General features: G+C 44.4%; 1 protein-coding gene across 1 annotated transcript in view; it reads right to left on the bottom strand.

Moving 5' to 3' along the window:
* CD109 (CD109 molecule) overlaps nucleotides 1-26,787 on the bottom strand; it is a 109,088-nt gene extending 82,301 nt beyond the window's left edge. Inside the window, exons 1-2 of the mRNA XM_065401363.1 lie at nucleotides 26,687-26,787; nucleotides 19,276-19,436 (exon numbers count right to left, since the gene is read on the bottom strand). Coding sequence (XP_065257435.1) covers nucleotides 19,276-19,436; nucleotides 26,687-26,787 — 262 coding nt within the window. The remainder of the gene's footprint in view (nucleotides 1-19,275; nucleotides 19,437-26,686) is intronic.
* Between the last annotated feature and the right edge of the window lie 615 nt (nucleotides 26,788-27,402).

Here is a 27,402-nt window from a genome sequence, read left to right as displayed (position 1 = left end):
AATGATTTTGATGTAACTAAATGTAAGTTAGTTAATGTAACTAAAACTAATCAAGGCACAGTATGGTTTAAATACCTATGTCAATACTTACTATTGTTATAAAGGTACTGATGTGATCCATAGACTTATGGTACTGAAACAGGCTCCATTCACTAGAGAAAGCAGTTATAATACTGTATAATTGTTACTCAATTTATTTCTCGGGAGAATTAGTTCTATCAGACATAATATACACCTCTACCCCAATATAACGCGACCCGATATAACACAAATTTGGATACAATGCGGTAAAGCAGTGCTCCGGGGGGGCAGAGCTGCGCACTCCGGTGGATCAAAGCAAGTTCGATATAACGCGGTTTCACCTATAATGCGGTAAGATTTTTTGGCTCCCGAGGACAGCGTTATATCGAGGTAGAGGTTTATTTCTGATTGATCTCAGTTAAAAATCAAATAGAATAATTCCACTAAAATACATTTCACATATTCTTACTCTTTTCATTTAGAAAGAAAGTGAAACATAGGAATTGCCACACTGGATCAGACCAGAAATCCATCTAATCCAGTATCCTATCTGACAGTACCTGGTACCAGATCTTTCAGAGGAAGATGTGAGAAACCCTGTAGTGGACAACTATAGAATAACCTGTCCAGAGGGAAAGTTTCTTCCTAATCTCCATGAGTTAGTGGTTGGCATGAGCTCTGAAGCAAGAGGTTTATATCCATTCATTTTTAAAATATTATCCTAAATAATGGGACTATGAATGTTCTTGTGATCCATATAAGCATTCAATCATTTTACAAATCCTGCTAGGTTCTTGGGCTCAATATATATTGTAGCACTGAGTTCCATATTGTTTCTTTTATCAGTTTTAAATGTGTTGAATATCAATTTCATTGGGCATCTGCTTGTTCTTTGTTATGAACACTGAAAACACAACTTTATAAAACTGGTACCTCCTTCATAACAGCTGCATCCTGTGTGTATTGAGTCATATGGGCTGATTTTAGTGACAAAAGTGTTTAGTACTTTTTTCCTATTAATTTATATCAATTAGAGAGAGAGAGAAATGGATAACATTTTCATGTACATCATCAACAGAATTGTTCACTAAATTCTATACAGTTACACCTGTGTAAACTTATTAAAGACAATGAGTTTGAAGCAGTGTCCCAAAGACATAATTTTAGAACAATGTTGTTGCATGGACCTAGCTAATGGCTTAATTTGGCCTGAAGAACCTTTATTACCGGTGGTGACCATGAGAAGGAAAAAAACTTAATTTGACTCTGAATTGTACTTGTTTCTTCTCCTTTCTGAAACATAAATTCAGGTCCTGAAGTCTTTACTCAGGCAAATCGGATTCTGATATCAATGGGAGTTTTGCCAGAAGTAAGTATTTAAGTATTGTGCTTCCTTATATTTCAAAAATTAAATTTTCTCCTTACTGAGCTCCTGGACAAAATGAAAAAAACAATCAAACATTCACCCAAGTCCAATAAATATATATATTTTTTAAAAGATACAGCGTGAATTCTCCTGATTCTTTTTTTTAAAATGAAAAGACGTCTTCATGAGGTAAAACCAGAATAACTCAGCTGATCTGGGATGGGCAAAGGAAAAACCCCACCTAATGTATGCCACCCGTTAGAATTTAAACATGGGTTCAGCCACATGACTCATAACCACAGGCCTTCTTGCAGAGAAACACATTCCAAAAGCCACGTCTTCAAAAGCACCCAGGTTTTAATGGCAGCTGCTTATATGCATCTGTGGGTAGAATTTGGCCTCAAGCAACTTAGAAGTTCTCTCAGTGTTGTGTTTGTTCTACCTTTAGAGTGACAACCTTTTTTTCTTAATGTCTCTAGAGTTCTCATCAGCTGAAAAGTAGTTTATGCAGTTGCTGACACACAGATGCTCCCCAGGCCTCTTAGTTTTCACACAGAGGCTTCAGGAGTTCCAGGCAATAAGCAAATAAATATTTTTCTTCTCTTTGGCAACTGCCAAGCACAGCGTTTTAGCATTCTGGCCCACCTCACTACTGCTGGAAGCCTGCCATTCTCCTTGGTTGCCATATATGGGAGGAACTTCAGGGAGTCCTTCAAAGTACTTGACATGTGAGTGGGCAGCCTCTCTTCTGATTCACTAATATATTCCTCTCTCTCTCTCTCTCTCTCTCTCTCTCTCTCTCTCACCAACAGGAGTTGGTCCAGTAAAAGATATTACCTCACCCACTTTGCCTTTCCGTTGATCTATTCCTGACATTAGCCATGGAACTCTATTAAGAGCAGTATATGCTTATCTACAGGAAACCTGGTTTGAGTGATGACTGAGGCAGGTTTTAGAATAATATATGTATTTAACTAACACCAAGAAATAATTTATAAAGTAAACGGCTGTAATGTAGCCTAGCTGTGTCTTCTGTCTCCATCCTTGCAACTCATTCCTGTCTCTGTATGCGAGTGACTCCTTGTATGTTGACAGGTAGCATAGCACTGCCCAGAGTCAGCAAGGACAGTGCTTCTCCGTCACATGCCCAAATACATCCATTATGATAATAACTGCTATGTATGAGATACTTTTACAAGAATCTCAAAGGGCTTTATACACATTAATTAATTAAGACACATTATACACCTACTTTACATATGTTTTACCTGAAATACAAGGTGGTAAGTGATTCACTGAGGGTCACATCAAGTCAGGAGCAGAAACTACAGTGGAGCCTTGTCCACACTAAGGAATTTAAACAAACAAGTCCTTACTGTTACTAACACCATTTCATCTGCATTGGTGTTGGCAGTTTGAGATGGCTCCCTGGCTCCAGCACCTATTTTCAGCACTATGTTGATTAGGCTCATTAAGCAGGTTTAACTGATTGACCCTTTTCAGAGTAGCAGCCGTGTTAGTCTGTATCCGCAAAAAGAACAGGAGTACTTGTGGCACCTTAGAGACTAACCAATTTATTAGAGCATAAGCTACAACCCACTGGGTTGTAGCCCACGAAAGCTTATGCTCTAATAAATTTGTTAGTCTCTAAGGTGCCACAAGTACTCCTGTTCTTTTTGATTGACCCTGACAATCCATCCACACAATGATCAGAAGCATTGCTAACAATGTTGCAGCTGAACTGGTGTTAGCAACAGTGTGAATAATTTTTGTAAAAGTTCTCTAATGTACCCATTGCTTAGGAGTTCTTACTACCAGGACCATTACCCTACTATCCACTATCCAATGTTCCCTCCTACCATAAGGAATAAAACTGAAAATGTTAACTTCAAATTTTTCCAAGTTGAAACCATAAATAAAGCATCTGCGGCATTAGGTCACATTTAGATTCTGATCACTGCATAATGATCTTGTTAGGAACTTATACACAGCCAAGTTTGAGACTTTACTTTTAAGTGTTAATGTGAGCTGCCTTGCCAGGAAGGTTTTCCCACATTCTCACTGCTCTAACAGTAATCCCTTCAAACTCCAGCCAAATTTCATTGAGAATGAGCTAACGACTTTCTCAATTGAGATGATGATTCAAAAGTTCTTCTTTATGCTAGTATGTTGCTAAAACATGTATTACACATTTTTTCAAAGCTTTGCTTGTGGACAAATTTTTATTTAATTAATTAACAACATTCTGCAGACGGAGTTAACAACAATCCCGCAGCCACTGCTCTGGTATGAAACTGCAATAGAATTTTGCTGCAGACACATATGATGGCTTTATTTCTGGCTTTAAAAGATTAGTGTGATTCCTTCAAGGGATGGAACATTTTGGGCCAGATTCTCACCAGGTGTAAATCAGCATATTTCCAATAGAGCCATGCCAGTTTATACCAGTTGAAGACCTGGCCCTTTATGCAACTACGGAGTATGACTAGAGATATCAGCATTTTCAGTGGTCAAATCTTAAATCTCTTACTCAATCAAATCTCATATTGAAGCCAAGGAAAGTTCTGTAAAAGTAATAATGACTAAAAACTGAGGACCTCGTGCTGTAAACAGGGTGGAACCAAAACTCACAGACACCCAAACCTCTAAGGCAAAACAGTGCACATTACCATAGGTAGTGGGCCTGATTCTCCAGTGCCTTGCACCTTGTGCAGTCACTTACACCTGTACAAAAGTTAGGGTTACCATATTTCAACACTGAAAAAAGAGGACACTACACGGGGGCCCCGGCCCCACCCCAACTCCGCCCCTTCCCCACCCTGGCCCCGCCCCAACTCCGCCCCTTCCCCATGCGGCAAACCGTGAAGCTGGTAGCGATCAGGCAAAAGACGCTCAGGGGACCCCGAGTGAGAGTGGCTGCAGCAAAACTAACAACTCCCCTGATCTGCAGGGGCACAGAGGCGGCGGGCTCCAGCTGCTGCTGCGCTGGGGAAGTTGCTTCGGCCCTGGCGCGTGGTGGAGAGCGGCGGGAGCCGGGAAAGTTGGAGCCTGGGGAGAAGGCGGCTGTGTGCTCGGATGCCGCCCGCCGCCTCTGTGCCACAGCAGATCGGCAGATTACGGGAGTTGTAAATTTTGCTGCAGCCACTCACACTCGGGGTCCCCTTACCATGCCTCCCTATTTTCCCGGACATGTTTGGCTTTTTGGAAATTCCTCCCGGACAGGGATTTGAGGACCAAAAAGCCGGACATGTCCGGGAAAATCCGGACGTATGGTAACCCTAACAAAAGTTATATAAAATGCTACCATGCTGATGTACACAACATACAAATGAGGCTGTGAAAAATCAGGCCCATTGTCTTCAGTAAGCAGTACAAGATCCCCCTCTCTTCCATGAGATCTGAGGCATCAGCATTCAGGAGAGCCCCTGGCAGCATGTTACCACACCAGCTGATACAAGATGGCAGGGAGGTTGGGGGCAAAGTGGAGGGGTGGCAATATGGAACAAAGGGGTTTCCATGCAGCTGTCCTTTACTGCTGGCAGCTTTTAACACCCTGCCATGTCTGTAGGGCAGAATGGGGTGGACAACCTTCTTGGTCTTAGGAGGAGAATTAGGAGGAACCTCATGGAGTTTCTGTTAGAGCTGATGGAAAGTCATTTTTAGTGCACTTCAACAAGTTTTATTGGTCTGTGACAAATGCAGAGAGTGAACGGGTGAGCTCTGCACTCTGATTACTTAGATGCCAACTAGTTCCCCAGAGAAAGATGATTGAAGTAATTACATAATCAGGCTGGTGGGCTGGGTAGGATAACGAGCAAATTAGCCCATCAGCCCAAAACTGACAAAGAGGCACAAGAAGTGCCCAGAAGAAGAGCGGGGGGAACAGGGCTAGCTGAGCTCAGTCACACAGAGGCCTCACGGAAGGAAGACCTCTGTTCCCCTCAGGTCCTGATGGAGGGCTAAGTAAATGGTATTGTGAATGTACAACTAAGGGAATCTGCACAGTTTCCATGGGGCAAGAAGACAGGAGCGGAGGTGCAACCTGTTACATGGTCCTACAGAACCCCCAGGAGCCTATGTTACCTATTCTTGAGCCCCAAATACTGGCACTAGAGCTGGTTGGGAATTTTCTGTCAGAATGATTTTCTAACAGAAAATGCAGTTTCTGCTAAATCAAAATTTTCCATGTTTCATTTCAGCTCAGGTCAGCATTAAACTCCATTTCCCTCTGGTGTCACGTTGCTTCATGGGAGTTGTAGTTCAGGACTCCATTATCTCTTATGTGCCTGGCTCCCTGGCCAGACTACCTCTCCCAGGATACATCAGTCTTTCCTCGGACTGAGTGGTGTGCTGCATGGCCTGGTGGGTGCATTATGGGTGCCTGGTCAATAGGGAAATTAGGGGCATCAGGCAACCCAAACTACAGCTCTCATGAGGCAATGCACCACAATAGGACACTACAGTTTAGTGTTGAACTGACTTGAAACAAAGCATTTTAGGTCAGTTAACAAATGGAAGCAAAACATTTTTATTTGGGAAAATCAAACTATTTTGTTTTGACTGAAAATGCTGAAAGAAAATATTTCATCATTTCTGAATGCAATTTTTATTTTAATTTTTTGTTCCATGAAAAATTTTAATATTTTAACTTTTCGTCACAATTTGTGATGAACACAAATGTTGAAATATCAACATTTCCCATGAGATGGAAATTCCCATTTTTGCTCACCTCTAACTGGCACCTTATACAGAGGCAACACATAACTCCTGATAGTGGGGGGGCATGTGACTGTCCTACGTGTTGCCTCTGGATCTAGAACAGAGGTTTTCCAGCTGTCGGGAGTGCCCCCGCCCCAGGAGGAGTGTTCAGGGGCGCGAGCGACACCAGGAAGCTGGGGCAGGTGACACCAAATGGCTTGGACGAGCCCCATGCAGTGGGGCTCCGGGAGAGAGCACCACTTCCATCCCAACTCACCTTAAAAGCTGTTGCTAAATGGAAGGCAGGGCAAGCCTGATGCAGTGCGAGGCCCTGAGCAGAGCACCTGCTGTAGGAATGGGAGAGTGGCCTCTGCCTTGGGAAAAGGCACAGGGCATTCAGCCCAGGGCAGTCTGTAAAGTAGGCTGCGGGAGGTGCTGGCACTCCAGCAGCAGGGAAGGAGAAGCAGCCCCATGTAGCTGGGAGGGGACGACTCTGCCCACAGCCAGACACCCTGCTGCTTTTTCCCTCCCTGCACTGCACGGACACATGGTGAGAGCCACCATCTCGCTGCTGGGCATCCCAGCAAGAGGCAACCCAAGTACTTGCCCACCCCCACTGCCCTATGGGGCAGAGTCTGCAGAAATTGGTGATCTCACATGCCCCCCCAACATGTTGCCTCTGCCTTATTAGTTACCTATTTACATATATACAGATATAGAACACTCCTGTAACTATTTTGTCTCGCCTAAAGGGGGGCATGGCACCCTCATTAAAGACTTCATGATTTGGCCCAATGGAACAGAACTTCAGCTAGTATGAATCAGTGTACCACCACTGAAGTGAATAGCTAATCTATATACCAGCAAAAAGTTAGCCTTATATTCATGTTAATTTGTCAGGTGTCGCTAAAAATAGTCTCTCCCCTTAACTTTCCCTAATAGCTGTCCCCATCTGTTCTTTATCCTGTTAGGGAAAGGAAAACATAGGATGCCCGCAGGTTGAAATGATTGAAATGACTTCATTTCTTTCTTTTGGCAGCTGTGTTTACATATTCTTGTTCAGGACATATTTACAAGTTTTTTCTTCAGAGTAATAGATGAAAACCCTTTTTCCTGAACAGTGTGTTTCAAAGCAGCTTAATACCAGAGAAACCAAGAAAATTTGTTCTGCAAAGTTCTCCTGGTTTTTGCATTTCCACAAAACCTATATTACTGTTATTGTTACCTCGTTGAAAGAATCCTCATCAGTTGCTATGACACAGATAAGCACATCCCCTCTAAACATTCCACAGCGTAAACAAAGAGCAGGGGCTAAAATATTCACAAAAAGGAAATTAATTTTCCATTGTGAAAGAAAACCTAGAAAATTATTTTTGATATGTTGATTTTTTAGTTTTATTTAAAGTATGTTAAAATTCTTATCCTATATAGTAACTGAAATTGTACTGGGCTTATACAACATAACTATAGATTGTGTTTTCTGCCACTGGGGTTAAGTCATGGAAGAATTAACACCATGGACCCAAGCCCCAGAGGCTCCGCAAGGATTTGGATATGGATAAAGACTTTTAATATGGAGACCATATCTTTAATATTTTTAATTAAATAAATTCTACTAGGAATTGTGTGATTATGGGAGACTTTAATTTCCCAGGTACAGATTGGAGGACAGGTGCTACTAATAATGGGCAGGGCCCAGATATTCCTGGATGTGATAGCTGACAGATTTCTTCACCAAATACAGTAGTCACCAACCAACAAGAGGTGATGTTATTTTAGATTTAGTATTGGTAAGTAGCGAGGACCTCATAGAAGAACAAGGTTGAAGAGCCTTGGTTCGAGTGATCATGAGCTAATTCATTTAAACTAAATGGAAGGATAAAGAAACAAAGGACTGCAACTAGGATCCTTGATTTCAAAAGAGCAAACTTTAAAAAATTAAGGGGTTTAGTCAGGGAAGTGGAGTGGACTGAAGAACTCAAGGATCTGAATGCAAAGGAGGCTTGGAATTACTTTAAGTCAAAGTTGCAGAAGCTATCTGAAGCCTGCATCTCAAACAAGAGGGGGAAAAAAGAGTTGCAGAACAAACTGGATGAGTAAGCCTCTCCAACAGGTTATTAAGAGAAAGCAGAAAGCCTACAAGGAATGATAGATAGGAAGGATCAGCAAAGGAAAGCTGCCTCCTGGAAGTCAGAAAGTGTAGGGAAAAGGTAAGAATTTCCAAAAGTCAACCAAAGTTGGACCTTGCAAAAGAAATTAAAATCAATAGTAAAAGGTTTGATAGTCATATAAATAAAAAGAAAACAAGGAAAGTAGTGGGACCACTAAGCACTGAGGATGGGGTTGAGATTAAAGATCATCAGGGAATGGCCCAACGCCTACATGAATACTTTGCCTCAGTTTTTAATAAGTGTAATGAGGAGCTTGGGGGTACAAGCAGAGTGGCTAATGGAAATAAGGATATTGAAGTAGAAATTACCACATCCGAAATCAAACTCAAATAGCTTAATGGGACGAAACTGGGGGAGGGGAGGGGAGAGGAGAGGCAGATAATCTCCATCCAAGAATATTAAAGGAACTGGCACATGAAATTGCAAGCCCAATACCAAGGATTTTTAAGGAATCCATAAACTCAGGGGTCGTACCCTATGACTTGAGAATTGCTAATATAGTACCTATTTTTTAAGAAAAGGAAAAGAACTGATCTTGGAAACTACAGGCCTGTTAGTTTGACCTCAATTGTATACAAGGTATTGGAACAAAATTTTGAAAGAGAAAGTAGTTAAGGATTTAGAGGTAAACAATAGCTGGGATAAAATACAACATGGTTTTACAAAAGTTAGATCGTGCCAGACCAACCTGATCTCTTTCTGTGAGAAGATAATTGATTTTTTTAGACAAAGGAAATGCAGTAGATCTAATCTACCTACATTTCAGTAAGGCATTCAATACAGATCCACATGGAAAATTATTAGTTAAAATGAGAAGCTGGGGAATAATATGAGAATTGAAAGGTGGATAAGGAACTGGTTAAGGGGGATACTGCAGTAGGTCACATTGAAAGGTAAACTATTGGGCTGGAGGGAGGTTATGAGTGGAATTCCTCAGAAATTGGTCTTCGGACCAATCTTATTTAACATTTTCATTCATGACCTTGGCACAAAAGTGTGCTAATAAAATTTGTGAATCACACAAAGTTGGGAGGTATTGCCAATACAGAGGAGGTCTGAAATATCATACAAGAAGATCTGGATGACCTTGAAAACTGGATTAATAGAAATTGGATGAAATTTAACAGTGCAAAGTGCAAGGTCATGCACTTAGGGACTAACAAGAAGAATTTTTGCTAAAAGATGGAAACTTATCAGTTGGAAATGACAGAGGAGGAGAAAGACCTGGATGTATTGGTTGATCACAGGATGACTATGAGCTGCTAATGTGATGCAGCTGTGAAAAATGGCTAATGCAGTCCTAGGATGCATGAGGCAAAATATTTCTAGTAGGGACAGGGAAGGGAAGTATTAGTAACATTATACAAGGCACTGGTGAGACCTCATCTGGAATACTGTGTGCAATTCTGGCCTTCCGTGTTTAAGAAAGATTAATTCAAACTGGAACAAGTACAGAGAAGGACTACAAGGATGATCAGAGAAATGGAAAATCTCAAAGATCTTTGCTTGTTAAGCCTAACCAAAAGAAGGCTGAGGGGAGATATGATTGCTCTCTATAAATACATCAGAGGGATAAATACCAGGGAGGGAGAACATTTATTTAATTTAAACACCAATGTGGACACAAGAACAAATGGATATAAAGCCATCAACAAGTTTAGGCTTGAAAGTAGACAAAGGTTTCTGACCATCAGAGGAGTGAAGTTCTGGAACAGCTTTCCAAGGGGAGCAGTGCGGGCAAAAAATCCTAACTGGTTTCAAGACTGAGCTTGATAAGTTTATGGAGGGGATGGTATGATGAGATGCCTACAATGGCACGTGACCAATCTGTGACTGCTCAGTGGCCAGGGATGGGGCACTAGATGGAGAGGGAGCTGAATTACTACAGAGAATTCTTTCCCTGGCTGCCTAGTGCCTCTTCCTTCAAACTCTTCCCTCCTGCCCCTGTGCTCCTCCCTCCACGTTACATGCAGGTTGCTGAAGGATTGGCCCTCCCTGTGCATTACTTTCCTCTATATCCACGTCTCACTGAAATAATGAAACTGTCCATTTATAGAGAATGGCCTACAAGCACCGGAAACAGTTGTTTCTTGACACCAGACGTAGTCTATGGAACTCACTCCTGCAAGAGATAGGAATCACCACAGCTCTCATCACTTTCAAACCTGGGTGCAAAACTCACTTCCTTGACTCACTTTTCCCTCAATGACTAGACAAACACGAGTTTGTCTTGCACTCAGGCCTTATCTCCAAAGATTTCAGGCACTGGTGACCAGCCATCAGTTTAGCTACACTAGTGTGAACCCCTAGCATAGACAGAGAAAGTTGCTATTTGCTGTTCTTTTTACTAATGCAGTTACCCTGCTTGAAATGCACTAGTATAAATTGCAGCTTAGCCTGTCCATGATTTGCTCTGGTGCAGCTACACAGGTGAGGGCTGTAATGGGCACATTTCCAGTATAGACAAGTCAACTCACTCCTTAAACTCACTCACTTAAAAAAACAAAGCATCCAAATATTTATTCTAGTTCCTCTTAAAGGTGGTGAAACAAGAGTGTTTTCTTTTGTATCGGTCTTGTTTAATTATTTGGGAGGCACTCAGACACTACAGGGGTGATGACATATAATAATCTAGAGATGGTTTCAAAAATTACTGGGAATCTCTTACACAGGTCAACAAAGACTAAGCAATTTCCTGCCCACAGGAAATAAGCACCTGTCACACAACAGCATGACATATTCACAGCATATCTGTACCAAATGGGAAATGGGGGGAAGCAGTTAGGGATAGCCATCATATACCAAATTTCCCCATCCAAATGCTTAATCTACACTGGAATGCATCATGGCTGAATCAGCACCATCTCCTGATATGCCCACTTTAACCCTAACTGAATAGGTCACATGGATGCCTCCACAAGTAAGGAGGCAATGGCAGTAGGGCATGGAAGTCAGCCATGCTGCCAAATGCTGGATGTGGTTCTAGGAGTCTCACAAAGGCAGCAAGGACACCCATGTATGTTTGGAGTTCCCTGGGTTTTCTGATGACTTGCTAGCTGTCTAGGTATTTCTATAGTGCCTAACACTTCAGGATGTAAGTGGAGGGATGTGTCTCCTGCCTGTTTTGCCCAACCACTAATCCTGTACCTCCAGGGGAAATACACGGTGCAATTAATCTCAAGAAACCACAGATTTTTCCATTGCAATATTGAGACGTGCTGGCAAAATCCCTATGCATCTCCTGAGGCAGTGCAAATGCACTCTGCTTCCAAGCAGTGTGTTTCTCAATAGACAGTAAAAGCAACTCTAAATTCAGCACATGGTTGCAGAACCAGCTGCACAGCCTGTGTGTGCTGCCTAGGGGATATCTTCATGAGTCAGATAAAAAGGGAGGGGGGTTAGGCAGAAAAGAAGTTGCGGTTCCACATTCACGACCAGAACAAATGAGGGTGTAGCAGAAGTAGCAGGGATTAGCAGTAACTACTCCAGAGTGTGAACAACAGGTTAGAAACAGAGTTGACTTCAGAATTCTGCTATTTTCTCTCTCATTCAACAGAGCCATGAAGGACATCACACAGGACAGTGATGGGATCCATTCTCACCTCATCTGCATGAGCCAATGGCCAGTTTACTAGAATCAAACAGCTCAACTGCAGCAGCTGAGTCAAAATGCCCAAGGCTGTGAACACACTGGGCCTGAAATATACATTGTGGCTGATGTCAACCCAGTGTAAGAAGTGTAGTCATTCCAGTGGGTACTGTGTGTTCACCAAGAGTGGGTGTGGAGGTGGTGATGCTGGTCACAGAGCTACTGGAAAGCCCTATAAATGAGTGCTGTATAACACCCATTACCATGCTAATGGTTGTGCCACATCATCATCCTTTCTGCCATAGCTGAATTCCTCTATAGCTATTCAGTTCCTTCTCCAATAGTCTCCAACAACGTCCTAGAAACACTTGTAGGACTATATAACTGTTACCAAGGATGTATGTTAGGCCAGGGAGTGAGGATAAGTTGCCAGCCTAGACAGAGTCATTTGTGATTGGATACTTCTCAGTCATATACAGGTCTCTTCCACTTGAAGCCCCAAACATCACCTTCTTAAGAATATACAGCTGTTGGCAGACAGTGGAAGTGAACAGACCTACACTCTTACCTCCTTGAAGGGAGAACTGTGGGAGGTTCAGCTGTCTGGGACTTCTGACTATTGGGACTCTACCAGACTTGCTGAGGACACAAGACCTCTGGACAATCAGAAAATGTGAGATTTACCTTGGATTTATTTTGTTTAATGTTCACCCTTTCTCCTTGGAGAGGAGTGGTCTGGCAGGAAGCAGTGGTGCAGCACCTTGGGAGTGCATTAACTGTGTAATTATTGCAGCTGCTCAGTGCTGGAGTACACCAACCCCTTCCGTGCCAGTAGCATGCCAGGCGTACCATGACTTGGAGGCAAGCATTGTAGGTGCTTCAGCAGCTAGGCCTTGTAGGCAGCTAGCCCTGGTGAGTCCCAATAACCACTCAGACATATGGCTAAGGGGAAGGTTATTTTACCAGGGCTGGCAAAAAATGTTGCAAATACCCTAGATACAGAGGTTTAAACAGTTTTAGTTCAAAGTGAGCAATAGTGGTTCTTGTTTGAGCCCCTGGGTCAGTCCAGTCGAGGGTTAAGTCTCTTCATGCCTGGTGCCTGGAGTGTCCTCTCCAATCTAGTTTCTGTTCAATCAGGGGCTTGCAGATTTCCAGGCTAGATTCTGATAGTGTCTCTCACTGGGGTCCCTCAGTCTGCACTGACTAAGGGAAAATTAAAAAACCTGGGTATGTTTAGTCTTGAGAAAAGAAGACTGAGAAGGAGACCTAATAACAGGTTTCAAAGATGTTAAAGGCTGTTAAAAGAGGACAATGATCAATTGTTCTCCATGCCCACAGAAGGCAGGATAATAACTAATGGGCTGTAGCAAGAGAGATTTAGGTTAGATATTAAGAAAAAAAATCTAACTCAAAGAGTAGTTAAGCTCTGGAATAGGTTATCAACGGAGGTTGTGGAATCCCTGTCACTGCAAGTTTTAATAAGTTAGAGGTTAAACACCTGTCAGGGATGGTCTAGGTGTACTTGGTCCTGCCTCAGCACCAGGGACTGGACTAGATTATCTCTCGAGGTCCCTTCCTACCCTGCTTTTCTATGATTCTAAGCTACCTGCCTTTTGTTCATGACTGCATTGTAGAAGTTATTCTAATTGCACTGCACAGTTGGAGTACTACACAGGAATGTTACCCCTGTCTTTCTGCAAAAAAATCATCAGGGTCCATTATCATTTAGCTTTAGGGTGTTCAACAACTGTACAATCCCATAGTACTTTTTTTCTTAAAGAGTTGGAAGTACTTCTCGCCGCTTCTATTTTTGTTTTAAACCACAGACACTCAGAGAACTGAGGATGTATGAGTCTCACGTCACCCTACCCAGCTGCCGTTGCCTCACAATTTCATAGCAACCACATTTCAGATTTTCAAGTATATCCTCCGCAACCATCAATGAGTCACTTGGCACAGCTGAAGATTATTAGCTATACGGAAAAGAAACAGTGTGATATGTTTATGTTAACACAAGGGATTCAGCATATCTAGTATTTTCATCCTTACTAAATTGTTCTTTTACAGCTTACCATTCATCAGTGTTTTCCACGGTTTCACGTCAGAGCCATATTATTAAGTATGCACAACAACTTCTGGCAAGAACAATTTTTCCAGTATTGACATGGATGATCACTGTACCTGTCTGAGCTTGCTAGTCATTCTCACAGCCTCTGTCATGTTTAGCAAATATTCATTTGGAAGATAATTTTTATAGCTCTCTAGTTCAAAGTTAATTCTATTAACAGTTTTTTCTTTCAGCTCTCCAGTACAAAGTTAATTCTATTAACAGTAGTTTCTTTCACTACAGAGGAGATGTACAATCAATGCATATAAATTAATTTACTATTCCAAGAAATTTACAGTTAACGCATACAAATGATGAACGCTATTTTCAAGCAGATTATAAGAATGGCCAAACTGGATCAGACCAGTGGTCCATCTAGCCCAGTGTCCTGTCTTCCACCAGTTGGCTGGTGCCAGATGCTCCAGAGGGAATGAACAGAACAAGTCAATTTATTCAGTGATCCATCCCTTATCATCATCGTATCCCAGATTCTGGCAGTCAGAGGTTTAGGGACACCCAGAATACGGGGTTGCATCCCTGACCATCTTGGCTAATGTCATCCAATGGACCTGTCCTCCATGAACTTATCTAATCCGTTTTTGAACCCAGTTATACTTTTGGCCTTCACAACATCCCTTGGCAACAAGTTCCACAGGTTGGCTGTGTGTTGTGTGAAGTACTTCCTTTTGTTTGTTTTAAACCTATTGCCTATTAATTTCATTTGGTGACCCCCTTGTTCTTGTGTCATGCGAAGAAGTAAATAACACTTACCTATTCACTTTCTCCACACATCATAATTTTATAAACCTCTATCATATCCCCCATTAGTCATCACTTTTCTAAGACGAACAGTCCCAGTCTTTTTAACCTCTCCCCATAGAGAAGCTGTTCCATACCCCCAAATCGTTTTTGTTGCCCTTCTCTGTACTTTTTCCAATTCTAATATATCTTTTTTGAGATGGGGAAACCAGACGTGCATGTAGTATTCAATGTGTGGACATACCATGGATTTATACAGTGGCATTTTGATATTTTCTGTCTTATTAACTATACCTTTCCTAATGGTTCCTAATATTGTTAGCTTTTTTGACTGCCGCTGCACATTGGGCAGATGTTTTCAAAGAACTATCCACAATGACTCTTTCTTGAGCTGTAACATCTAATTTAGGACACACACACCCCCCAGTATTTTGTATGCTCCTCGGTCGATAAAGCAGCTCTACTTCATTTTGGCTTAAACAAATAAAGCTTAACCTAAGTCATATTTTATGAATCAAAATGTTTTTCCAGTTTCCTTAAATTCTAACAGATGTTATTACAAGTAAAAGTATTTTTAAAACTTAATTTTCTTTCCACACTTATGCTGTATATTGACTTTTTTCACATCATTCAGTATTGTACAGATAATGAAAACAGACTGTTGGTTTTCACTCTAGCTTAAAGTCAATTTCATAATCAGGCTCTGTTGTTTTAATTTAGATGGAATATAGGGGCCCAGGTGTTAGCATAACCCAGTCATTGTCCAACACGAAAAATTGTTAAACAAGGTCCAGAATTTGGTATACAGTAGCCTTGGACTGCTTAGTACCATGGCAAACACACCATTAATTTTTTTTTAAACTTTTATTAAAGATAAAGAAAAGAAGGGAAAAACAGTTAAAACATTTGAAATGTAAAGTATTAAGTAAGGCTTTCATTTTAACAATATCCCTTGTTCCCTTTCCCTGGCAAGAGATTTTAGAAGGAAAACCCCCTTGTTTGACAATCCACGTAGATGGTATCAAAGATGGTAATAACTGTCCTTTTGGAGAAAGGAGAACAAGTTAGTTGAGGTGGGCTGGAGCTGCTGTTATTGCTAAAGTCTGATCCCATTTCACCCCAGGAAGTGTTTGGGATTCAGCTGGACTCAGCAGAGGTGAAAATGTCATCAAGGTCCCTCTTTCTGGCCCAGCTGGTCAGGACACCTCTTAGGGTCACAATGACAAAGGCCCAGGGTCCCATGAAATGGTGAGGGTGCAGGCACAATGGGGAAGCTCACTCCAGTAGCCAATTTTTTCCCTCAAAGTCTCTTTCTTTAAGACCCAATAAAGGAGTTCCGCACACCGCAGGTGCACCTCCTTTTGGCTGGGTCTGGGAATTAGCTTTTGCCCCACCTGGCACCACCTTCTGTCCATCACTCATGCTGTGGCCCCTCTCTCTCTGTAACTCAGGGTGCTCGATCTTCGTAACTCAGTCCTCCAGCCAGGTCACTATATAGTCCCCCCCATTCTGGGGTAACAAAGTCCCATGGGACAAGCTGTCCATATGCCATCTCAAACAATCTTCTATTCCAACTCCAAGTCCTGTGCCACTTTGCCAGTGGCTGGTAGAGGAACCCAGGCCCACGCACTATTCCGGGATCCAACCCAGGGACACTATGACAATCAATATAGGTCTCCTTAGTCTCAGACCCTATTGCTCTTTCTCTGGGCTCCTTCCTACCCATCTCTCTATCTCATTGCCTATCTCTGGATTTTCCACCAGAACTTCCTCCACTCCCTGTAGCTTCTTCATCCCTACGCCTCTTGTCAAATTCCCTGGTCCAGGACTGGACCCATAGCTTACTCTCCCCCTGCATTTCCTCCTTGACTCTAGCCAATCCCCTTTTCCTGTAGGGGGTGTCTGCAGATCTCCTTGTGCTCTCATTTCCTGGCTTTATACTCCTCTCTCAGCTTCTCCCCCAGCTGGGCTTCATCTGCCATTAAAGCTTATCAAGCCCTGGCTTTACTCCAGGTGCAGCATATAAAGTTAACTGGCCTCTTCTGGCCCATATTAACCTGCTCAAAACTTGTGTGGGGTGGACCACCCCATCACAGACCCAAAAGGAAGTGATGGGTTGAATAGCCCATCCTCTCATTATTTTGTCCACCAGTTAGGCCTCATTTCTGACACACCAATTTTGGTTCACTGATTTCTGGTTCCACAATTGTCTTATTTGCCAAGCATGATCCTAACATGGTCCTTGAATATGAGTAGGCCTTTTTGTTTGGACTAATTCAGTCTGTCTCCCTTTCAGACCTTCTCCCATCAACATTCGTTATTATAGGCCAGAGGTCGGCAACCTTCGGCATGTGGCCCATCAGGGTTATCCACTGGAGGGCTGCTTGACATTTTGTTTATGTTGACCCTCCGCAGGCATGGCCCCACACAGCTCCCAGTGGCCGCGGTTCACCGATCCCGGCCAACGGGAGCTGCGGGAATGGCGAACCGCAGCCACTGGGAGCAGCATGGGGCCATGCTTGAGGATTGTCAACATAAAGAAAATGTCTTGTGGCCTGCCAGCGGATTCCCCTGATGGGCCGCGTGCTGAAGGTTGCCAAACCCTGTTATAGGCTATTGTGACCTCTTATTAACTTACATGTATTTGTTACAGTTGAGTTCACAATTTGTAGCCCCTTGGGGAATGGATTGGATGATTTGGGGACTTGATAGTGGAATGGGCCCTTCCATGTTTGTGGCAGCTATTCTCATCCACCATCTCATTGAATGAGTTTGGGGCGTTCAGCCTATTTTCTAATGAATATGTGCCCTGCTCTACATCTTCAAGGTCCTGATCCAAAGCCCACTGAAATAAATGGGAGCTTTTCCACTGACTTCAATTAACTTTGGGATCTGGGCCCAAAGGTGGACAATTATAATGAAACAATAATAAACACTCTTTTGGAGCAGATCCAAGGTATGAAGCACCTCAGTGCTCCAGCTATTCCTAGCTGCCAGACTTGCCAGTATGAGCTATAGCCACCTGAGCATATATTACAGCAGCTCTCAGACTACTCTAAACTTACAACATAAACAGGAGCAGTCATCAGCCAGCACCAGAATTCAGGGGTCACAAAGGTGGCCTTCACCCCTTGAGCCGTACAGCTCAGACTCTGGGCCATAGCCTCAAAATAAAGAGAGACCTTCTCACTCTACTCTTCTGAGTGATAGCCACCTCATTATGTGATCAGGGCAGCCTCCTCCCCACACTGGCCCCACACTTTTTCTCAGTCTGCCTAATATATATAAAGCAATGGGGCTTGGTTGCTTTATGAGTGGCTTTGACACTTCACATGCTCCTGCCTGGTCTCTGAATCCTCCCAGTAAACATAGGAAAGAGAGGGGGTTTCTGCAGGGCCGTCCTTACCCATATGCAAAGTACGCAGCTGTGTAGGGCACCAAATTTCCTGGTGCCCTGCGCAGCTGCATGCTGCTCCAGCCCCTGCCCCACCTCTTCCCCAGGCTGCCCACCCCTGCCCCGCCCCAGCCTCACCTCTTCCCGCCCCTGCTCCGCCCCACCTCCGCCCCCACTCCACCCCTTCCCCAAAGCCCCCGCCCTGCTCCGTCCCCACCCCGCCTCTTCCCGCCACTGCTCCACCCCAGCCCAACTCTTCCCTCCCCTGAGGAGTGCAGCAGGGCCAGGCCTGCACTCATCAGCAGAGGGAAGTGCAGGGACCCGGCCCCCAGCCGCGTCGCCGGTGAGTGCTGGGGGGTGGTTCCCTCCTGCCTCCCAAGCCAGCCCCCACCATGGAGGCCTGGGGCCAGTCCCCCCACCTCTGCCAAGGCCTGGAGCCCCACACACACACCCCGGTGGGGGGGGCTGCATAGGGCCCCAGAATAGCTAGGGACAGCCCTGGGTTTCTATATTGGACTCATGTGGCCCCAGTGTCCAGAGTCCTTTTAAGATCCAGACAGGTACCATATCATATGACACTCCCCTACTACACATATTATTTTCAAAGTGCTTATAATGAGTTTGGGCACACACACATACAAACCATTAACTATTCAGCAAACCGTTCCACCTTTAACTATATTTAGATGGAAATAGAATTTTTCTTCTTTGATTGACCATACTTGGTAAAACAAGTCCAATAAAATTCATGTTTTAATGTATTTTTAACAGCCCTGATATTTCGGGGAAGAGGGGGGAGGATAATCTTCATTTAAATCTCTCTAGGCCAGTGATTCTCAACCAGGGGTATATGTATCCCTGTGGTTACACAGAGATCTTCCAGGGGGTACATCAACTCATCTAGATATTTGCCTAATTTTACAACAGGCTACATAAAAAGCACTAGCAAAGTCAGTACAAACTAAAATTTCATACAGACAAAATGAGAAAGTAAGCAATTTTTCAGTAATATTCAGTAATACACTTATATTTTTATGTCTAATTTTGTAAGCAAGTACTTTTTAAGTGAGGTGAAACTTGGGGTATGCAAGAAAAATCAGCTTCCTGAAAGGGGTACAGTCGTCTGGAAAGGTTGAGATCCACTGATCTAGGCTGTTCCTGCCAACTCACCTTTTTCAAAGACAACTTCCCCATGTAGCACGGTATCATTCCCTCTGAGCACTTCACCTCTCACTGTGACTTGCGGAGGACTGTCTGTCAGCAGAGCTACCCCAATTGTCACATTTGCACCAGGCCTAATGTTCCGGGGACCTGTCACCAGAAATGTGGGTCTGGAAAACATAGAAGGGGAAGAGGAGTAAATCAAATCTACTCATTATAGTCTGCTATTTAATAATCTTGTTTTACAAAAGGCAATAACTGTGTTGGTGACAAATTCTGTATTTCTGCTGTTACCCACACACCCTACTGTGCTTATGTACCAATGCTAGAAATCTAAATACAGTAATAAGATGGGTGAACTAGAGTGCCTCATATTAAATGAGGATATTGATATAACAGGCATCACAGAAACTTGGTGGAATGAGGATAGTCAATGGGACACAGTAATACCAGGGTACAAAATATATCGGAAGGACAGAACAGGTCGTGCTGGTGAGGGAGTAGCACTATATGTGAAAGAAAGCATAGAATCAAATGAACTAAAAATCTTCAATGAACCAAATTGTACCATAGAATCTCTATGGATAGTAATTCCATGCTTGAATAATAAGAATATAGCAGTAGGGATGTGTTACCAACCACCTGACCAGTGACTGTGAAATGCTCAGGGAGATTAGAGAGGCTATTAAAATAAAAAACTCAATAATAATGGGATTTCAACTATCCTCATATTGACGGGTACATATCACCTCAGGAGAGGATGCAGAGATAAAGTTTCTTGACACCTTAAATGACTGCTTCTTGAAGCAGCTAGTCCTGGAACCCACAAGAGAAGAGGCAATTCTTGATTTAGTCCTAAGTGGAGCACAGGATCTGCCCAAGAGGTGAATATAGCTGGACCTCTTGGTAATAGTGACCATAATATAATTAAATTTAACAGCCCTGTGGTGGGGAAAACACCACAGTGGCCCAACACTGTAGCATTTAATTTCAGGAAGGGGAACTACACAAAAATGAGGAGGTTTGTTAAACAGAAATTAAAAGGTACAGCACCAAAAGTAAAATCCCTGCAAGCTGCATGGAAACTTTTTAAATAGATTTTATTTAAATACATTTAATAGACGCTCAACTTAAATGTATACCACAAACTGAAAAACATAGTAAGAGAACCAAAAAAGAGCCGCCATAGCTAAACAACAAAGTAAAAGAAGCAGTGAGAGGCAAAAAGGCATCCTTTAAAAAGTGGAAGTTAATTCCTAGTGAGAAAAATAGAAAGGAGCATAAACTCCGGCAAATGAAGTGTAAAAATATAATTAGGAAGGCCAAAAAAGAATTTGAAGAACAGCTAGCCAAAGACTCAAAAACTAATAGTGAAAAAAATTTTACATCAGAAGCAGGAAGCCTGCTAAACAACCAGTGGGGCTACTGAACGATCGAGATGCTAATGGAGCACTCAAGGACGATACGGCCATTGTGGAGAAACTAAATGAATTCTTTGCATCGGTCTTCACGGCTGAGGATGTGAGGGACATTCCCAAACCTGAGCCATTCTTTTTAGGTGATAAATCTGAGGAACTGTCCCAGATTGAGGTGTCATAAGAGGAGGTTTTGGAACAAATTAATAAACTAAACAGTAATAAGACACTGGGAGCAGATGGTATTTACACAAGAGTTCTGAAGGAACTCAAATGTGAAATTGCAGGACTACTAACTGTAGTCTGTAACCTATCATTTAAATCAGTTTCTGTACCAAATGACTGGAGGATAGCTAATGTGATGCCAATTTTTACATGGGGCTCCAGAGGTGACCCTGGCAATTACAGGCCAGTAAGCCTGATTTCAGTACCGGGCAAACTGGTTGAATCTATAGTAAAGAACAAAATTGTCAGACACATAGATGAACATAATTTGTTGGGGAATATTCAACATGTTTTTTGTAAAGGGAAATCATGCCTCACCAATATCCTAGAATTCTTTGGGAGGTCAACAAGCACATGGACAAGGGGGATCCAGTGGATATAGTGTACTTAGATTTTCAGAAAGCCTTTGACAATATCCCTCACCAAAGGCTCTTAAGCAAAGTAAGCAATCATGAGATAAAAAGGAAGGTTCTCTCATGGATTTGGTAACTGGTTAAAAGATAGGAAACAAAGGGTAGAAATAAATGGTCAGTTTTCAGAATGGAGAGAGGTAAATAGTGGTGTCCCCAGGGGTCTGTACTGGGTCCTATTTAACATATTCATACATGATCTGGAAAAAGGGGTAAAGAGTGAGGTGGCAACATTTGCAGATGATACAAAATTACTCAAGATAATTAAGTCCCAGGCAGACTGCAAAGAGCTACAAAAGGATCTCTCAAAACTGAGTGACTGAGCAACAAAATGGCAGATGAAATTCAATGTTGATAAAAGCAAAGTAATGCACATTGGAAAACAAAATCCCAACTACACATATAAAATGATGGGGTCTAAATTACTGTTACCACTCAAGAAAGAGATCTTGGAGTCATTGTGGATAGTTCTCTGAAAACATCCACTCAATGTGCAGCAGCAGTCAAAACAGCAAACAGAAAGTTGGGAATCATTAAGAAAGGGATAGATAATAAGACAGAAAATATCATATTGCCTCTATATAAATCCATGGTACACCCACATCTTGAATACTGCATGCAGATGTGGTCGTCCCATCTCAAAAAAGATATATTGGCATTGGAAAAGGTTCAGAAAAGGGCAACAAAAATGATTAGGGGTATGGAGCGGCTTCCGTAGGAGGAGAGATTAATAAAACTGGAACTTTTCAGCTTGGAAAAGAGACAATTAAGGGGGGATATGATAGAGGTCTATAAAATCGTGACTGGTGTGGAGAAAGTAACAGGGCCGGCTCTAACTTTTTTGCCGCCCCAGGCAAAAAAGAAGAGTGCCATCCCCCCGCGAGCGCTGCGCAGCCAACCCCCCCCCCCCAGCGCTGCCGAAATCCCCGCCCCTCCAAGCGCCACGCCGCCCGAAGCCCCGCCCCTCCGAGCACTGCGCCGCCCAAAGCCTCTGCCCCGCCTCCGAGCACCGTGCCGCACCAGCCCCCGCCCCCCCTCCGAGCGCTGTGCCGCGCCAGCCCCTGCCCCCCCAGCACCGCACCAAGCCCCCGCCCCCTCTCCGAGCGCCGAGCCCCACCCCCCCTCCGAGCACCATGCCGCGCCAGCCCCCGCCCCCCCAGCGCCGCGCCGCCCGAAGTCCCGCCCCCCCAGCGCCGTGCCGCCCGAAGCCCCGCCCCCCCGAGCGCCGCATGCGGAAACAAAGAAAACCCCTCCAGCGCTGCCCCGACGAACCAATAAATAAATAAATAAATAAAAACCCGAGCGCCGCCCTGCCCCAAGGTGCCGCCCCAAGCACGTGCTTGGTCGGCTGGTGCCTGGAGCCGGCCCTGGAAAGTAAATAAGGAACTGTTATTTACTCCTTCTCATAACCAGGGCCGGCTCCAGGCACCAGCATTCCAAGCAGGTGCTTAGGGCGGCAATCTGCAAGGGGCGGCAGTGCGTGTATTTTTGCCACCCCAAGCAGTGCGCCAAATTGCCGCCGCGGACAGCAGGGGCAGTCCGTTTGCCGCTAGGGCGGCACATGCATTTCTGCAGCTGCGGCAATTCGGCGGCAGCTTCTATGTTCAGCTGCCCGCTGCAGCAATTCGGCGGCAGCTTCATTGCCACCACTGCGGAAACGCGCGTGCCGCCCTAACAGCACACGGACTGCCCCCGCCATCCCCGGCGGCAATTCGGCACACTGCTTGGGGAGGCAAAAACAGTAGAGCCGGCCCTGCTCATAACACATGAACTAGGAGTCACCAAATGAAATTAATAGGCAGCAGGTTTAAAACAAACAAAGGGAAGTATTTTTTAACACAATGCACTGTCAACCTGTGGAACTCCCTGCAAGAAGATGTTGTGAAGGACAAGACTATAACAGGGTTCAAAAAAGATCTAGATAAATTAATGGAAGATAGGTCCATCAATGGCCATTAGCCAGGATGGGCAGGGATGGTGTCCCTACCCTCTGTTTGCCAGAAGCTGGGAATGGGTGCCGGGGATGGATCACTTGATGATTACCTGTTCTGTTCATTCCCTCTGGGGCACCTGGCATTGGCCACTGTTCGAAGAATACTGGGCTAGATGGACCTTTGGTCTGACCCAGTATGGCTGTTCTTATGTTCACCCTACTGCATGTTGGAGCAGAGGCTTATACAAACAATGTAGGCGAAAGCCTAATGGGGAGAAATTGTCTCGAGTAAATTGTACTCCATTTTGCTAGCCTTGAATTAATAAGTAGAAATTGTTCTGAGTTTATTCTTTGCTGATTGTGTTAATGATTGTTCTTAGAAAGACAGAAGTTTTATGGCTGTAATTATTGTCTTATTTACTGTTTGGTGTGTGAGTGAAGAATGTATGGTATACTAATTAACTGAAAAAAGACAGCTGGGCCAAATGATCAAGAGGGGAGGGGAGGAGTCGAGAGGCACCAACTTTATTATCAGAATCACCTGGATGGCAGATTGATGACCCTAAAGCAAAGGCATACACCCCAAGGACAAGATATAAGGAGTTGAGCCAGAGGGATGAGATAAGAAACAGCTGCAGATCCTCCCGGTAACAACTCAAAATAATGATGATTAAGAACAACCTTGAATACCTTGTGATTGACAGGTGTGCCACAGCAAGGTCCATAGGTTTGTATGGGAGCTTATTACTATAAAAGAAGGGTGTATTGCCATGGGACTTTGGGTTCGTTCTGCATCAACATCGGAGCTTCGAACGCGTTCACCAGAGGCCCAGCTCCCCTCCCTCATGTGCAGTTTCAGCTGGCCACTGGAACTGACCGAGCAACACTAAGGACTGGTAACTAGAAGATCCAGCTGCAGAACCTTTTGGGGTGTATGTGTGTGTGAGCGAATGGAAGCATATGCTGATTTTAATGCTTAAATTGTGCTCTCAATAAACGCGGCGGATTGCCTTATCCCCTTTAAAAAGATTTGTGTGCTTCTTATAAGCATAACAGCATTACTGTACAAGCCCAATCATTTCACCTCCCTCTAATAGAGGGAAATTACACTGAAGATACTTTATTCATAAGGTAGTGTCAGTGCCAGTGTCCAGTTTAACTCATTCATTCTTTCCCATTTTAGTAGATAGCAATCAAGTCAGGAAGCAAACTTAGGAGTTGGCAGATGTGATTGCAGAGCCATTGGCCATTATCTTTGAAAACTCATGGCAATCGGGGGAGGTCCCGGATGACTGGAAAAAGGCTAATGTAGTGTCCATCTTTAAAAAAGGGAAGAAGGAGGATCCGGGGAACTACAGGCCAGTCAGCCTCACCTCAGTCCCTGGAAAAATCATGGAGCAGGTCCTCAAGGAATCAATTCTGAAGCACTTAGAGGAGAGGAAAGTGATCAGGAACAGTCAGCATGGATTCACCAAAGGGCAAGTCATGCCTGACTAACCTAATTGCCTTCTATGAGGAGATAACTGACTCTGTGGATGAGGGGAAAGCAGTGGATGTGTTATTCCTTGACTTTAGCAAAGCTTTTGATACAGTCTCCCACAGTATTCTTGCCAGCAAGTTAAAGAAATATGGGCTGGATGAATGGACTATAAGGTGGATAGAAAGCTGGCTAGATCGTCGGTCTCAACGGGTAGGGATCAACGGCTCCATGTCTAGTTGGCAGCCGGTTTCAAGTGGAATGCCCCAGGGGTCGGTCCTGGGGCCGGTTTTGTTCAATATCTTCATTAATGATCTGGAGGATGGCGTGGACTGCACTCTCAGCAAGTTTGCAGATGGCACTAAACTGGGAGGAGTGGTAGATATGCTGGAGGGTAGGGATAGGATACAGAGGGACCTAGACAAATTAGAGGATTGGGCCAAAAGAAACCTGATGAGGTTCAACAAGGACAAGTGCAGAGTCCTGCACTTAGGACGGAAGAATCCCATGCACTGTTACAGACTAGGGACCGAATGGCTAGGAAGCAGTTCTGCAGAAAAGAACCTAGGGGTTACAGTGGACGAGAAGCTGGATATGAGTCAACAGTGTGCCCTTGTCGCCAAGAAGGCTAACGGTATTTTGGGCTGTATAAGTAGGGGCATTGCCAGCAGATCGAGGGACGTGATCATTCCCCTCTATTCGACATTGGTGAGGCCTCATCTGGAGTACTGTGTCCAGTTTTGGGCCCCACACTACAAGAAGGATGTGGAAAAATTGGAAAGAGTCCAGCGGAGGGCAACAAAAATGATTAGGGGGCTGGAGCACATGACTTATGAGGAGAGGCTGAGGGAACTGGGATTGTTTAGTCTGCAGAAGAGAAGAATGAGGGGGGATTTGATAGCTGATTTCAACTACCTGAAAGGTGGTTCCAAAGAGGATGGAGCTAGACTGTTCTCAGTGGTACCTGATGACAGAACAAGGAGTAATGGTCTCAAGTTGCAGTTGGGGAGGTTTAGGTTGGATATTAGGAAAAACTTTTTCACTAGGAGGGTGGTGAAGCACTGGAATGGGTTACCTAGGGAGGTGGTGGAATCTCCTTCCTTAGAGGTTTTTAAGGTCAGGCTTGACAAAGCCCTGGCTGGGATGATTTAGTTGGGAATTGGTCCTGCTTTGAGGGGGTTGGACTAGATGACCTCCTGAGGCCCCTTCCAACCCTGATATTCTATGATTCTATGAAATTAATTTCTGGTAACATACAAGTTACTCCATGCAGGCAAACCTCAGTGCCAGGGCAGAGACCCATTAATGTCAATGGAACCCGAGCCAGGATCGGGGCCTGTGTGCCTCATCTTCCTCCACCGACTTCAGGGGGAGGAGGCTAAGGCCCCAAGCTAAATAAATGCAACTTAAATCCCAAAGGAGTACCTAAAAGTTGTGGTTAGTCTGTGAAACTCCTAGAAAATAAACAAGAAAGAAAACAGGGGAAGCCACATCTCAATGCTGCAGGGTAAGGTAATTTTGTGTCACAACATATTTAGCATGTGAGAGGGCAAATCACAGTAAAACATAGAGGAGATCTAAAAACACATTCCCTAGCTGGGATGTTATTGAACATAAAGCGCACTAGCACAGAAAAGCAGTGGGATTTCTCTGGTTCCTCCTATCCATGACTCACTGTCTAAGGGGGGAACATTAACTTTTCACGCAGTGCATGTGAAATGCAGCTGGCTATAAAGTTTCTCCCTTTATTTGCAGTGCTATGATCATCCTGGGAGAAAACGTCTCAGCGGGCCCCAGCTGAGGCCAATGACTGGCCAGCGCTTTCTGCTGACTGAGGCCCCGATCCGGGAGGATCCGGCCGCTGCAGCACCGCGTTCAGGCCTGAGTGGGGCACAGCACGCACTGCGCCTTGCCTCCAGCCAGCCTCCCTCTGCCCCCCGCGGCTCGCCCTCGTCCATACCCGGCCGCAGCGGCAGCCGACGCTGCCAGGAGACACGAGACGAGATGAACGAAGGAGAGCGGAGCGGAGCCGCTCGGTGCAGCCAGGCCTGGGAACAGCATCCTGCTCTGGGAGTGTGCAAAGCGGCTCGCGGCTCCCGTCCCGCCGGAGCTGGCCGCAGGGAGGGGAATGCCCGCTCAGGGACTGAAAGAAGCTCCTTATTGCGGCTCCACCCCGCCCTCTCGCTTTACACGGAGCTCTTCACAACCTTCCTCCCTGCTGCGGCGGCTGCGGGCTCCAAAATAGACAGACCTGCTCCCCCCGCCCTGACACAGCCTCTGGCCCTTCCCTTACAGCAGGGGCGGCTGCAGAGCGCGGGGAAGGGATGTGGCGGCGTTTGAAGCCTGCCAGCCAAAGTGCGCTATTCTCAGCGGGTCACAACACCACCAGGGTCAGGTGCCCCACTTCTCCACGCTCCCTATCTAAGCAGCCCCAGCCACCCCCTGTTAAAGACGAGTTCAAGCTTGAAAGAAACTCGGCTGAGTGGAAAACATGTAATCATTGTCCTAGACTGTGAGTCAGACTTTCAGAGAGACGGCAACCAAATGAAATAGGCATTTCGCAGGGGCGTTTCCTAAATGCGTGTTAGATATAGATCGATCTCTCTTTCTTCAGACAGGGCTATTCTAAGGGGCTGTGTTCTGATCTACAGTTCCCACCTGTAGTAGTCACGGTAT

This window comes from Emys orbicularis, chromosome 3, assembly GCF_028017835.1.
Source record: "Emys orbicularis isolate rEmyOrb1 chromosome 3, rEmyOrb1.hap1, whole genome shotgun sequence".
Classification (NCBI taxonomy): Eukaryota; Metazoa; Chordata; order Testudines; family Emydidae; genus Emys; species Emys orbicularis.
Note: the sequence above shows the minus strand (reverse complement) of the source record. Positions and strands in the feature narration are given on the sequence as shown.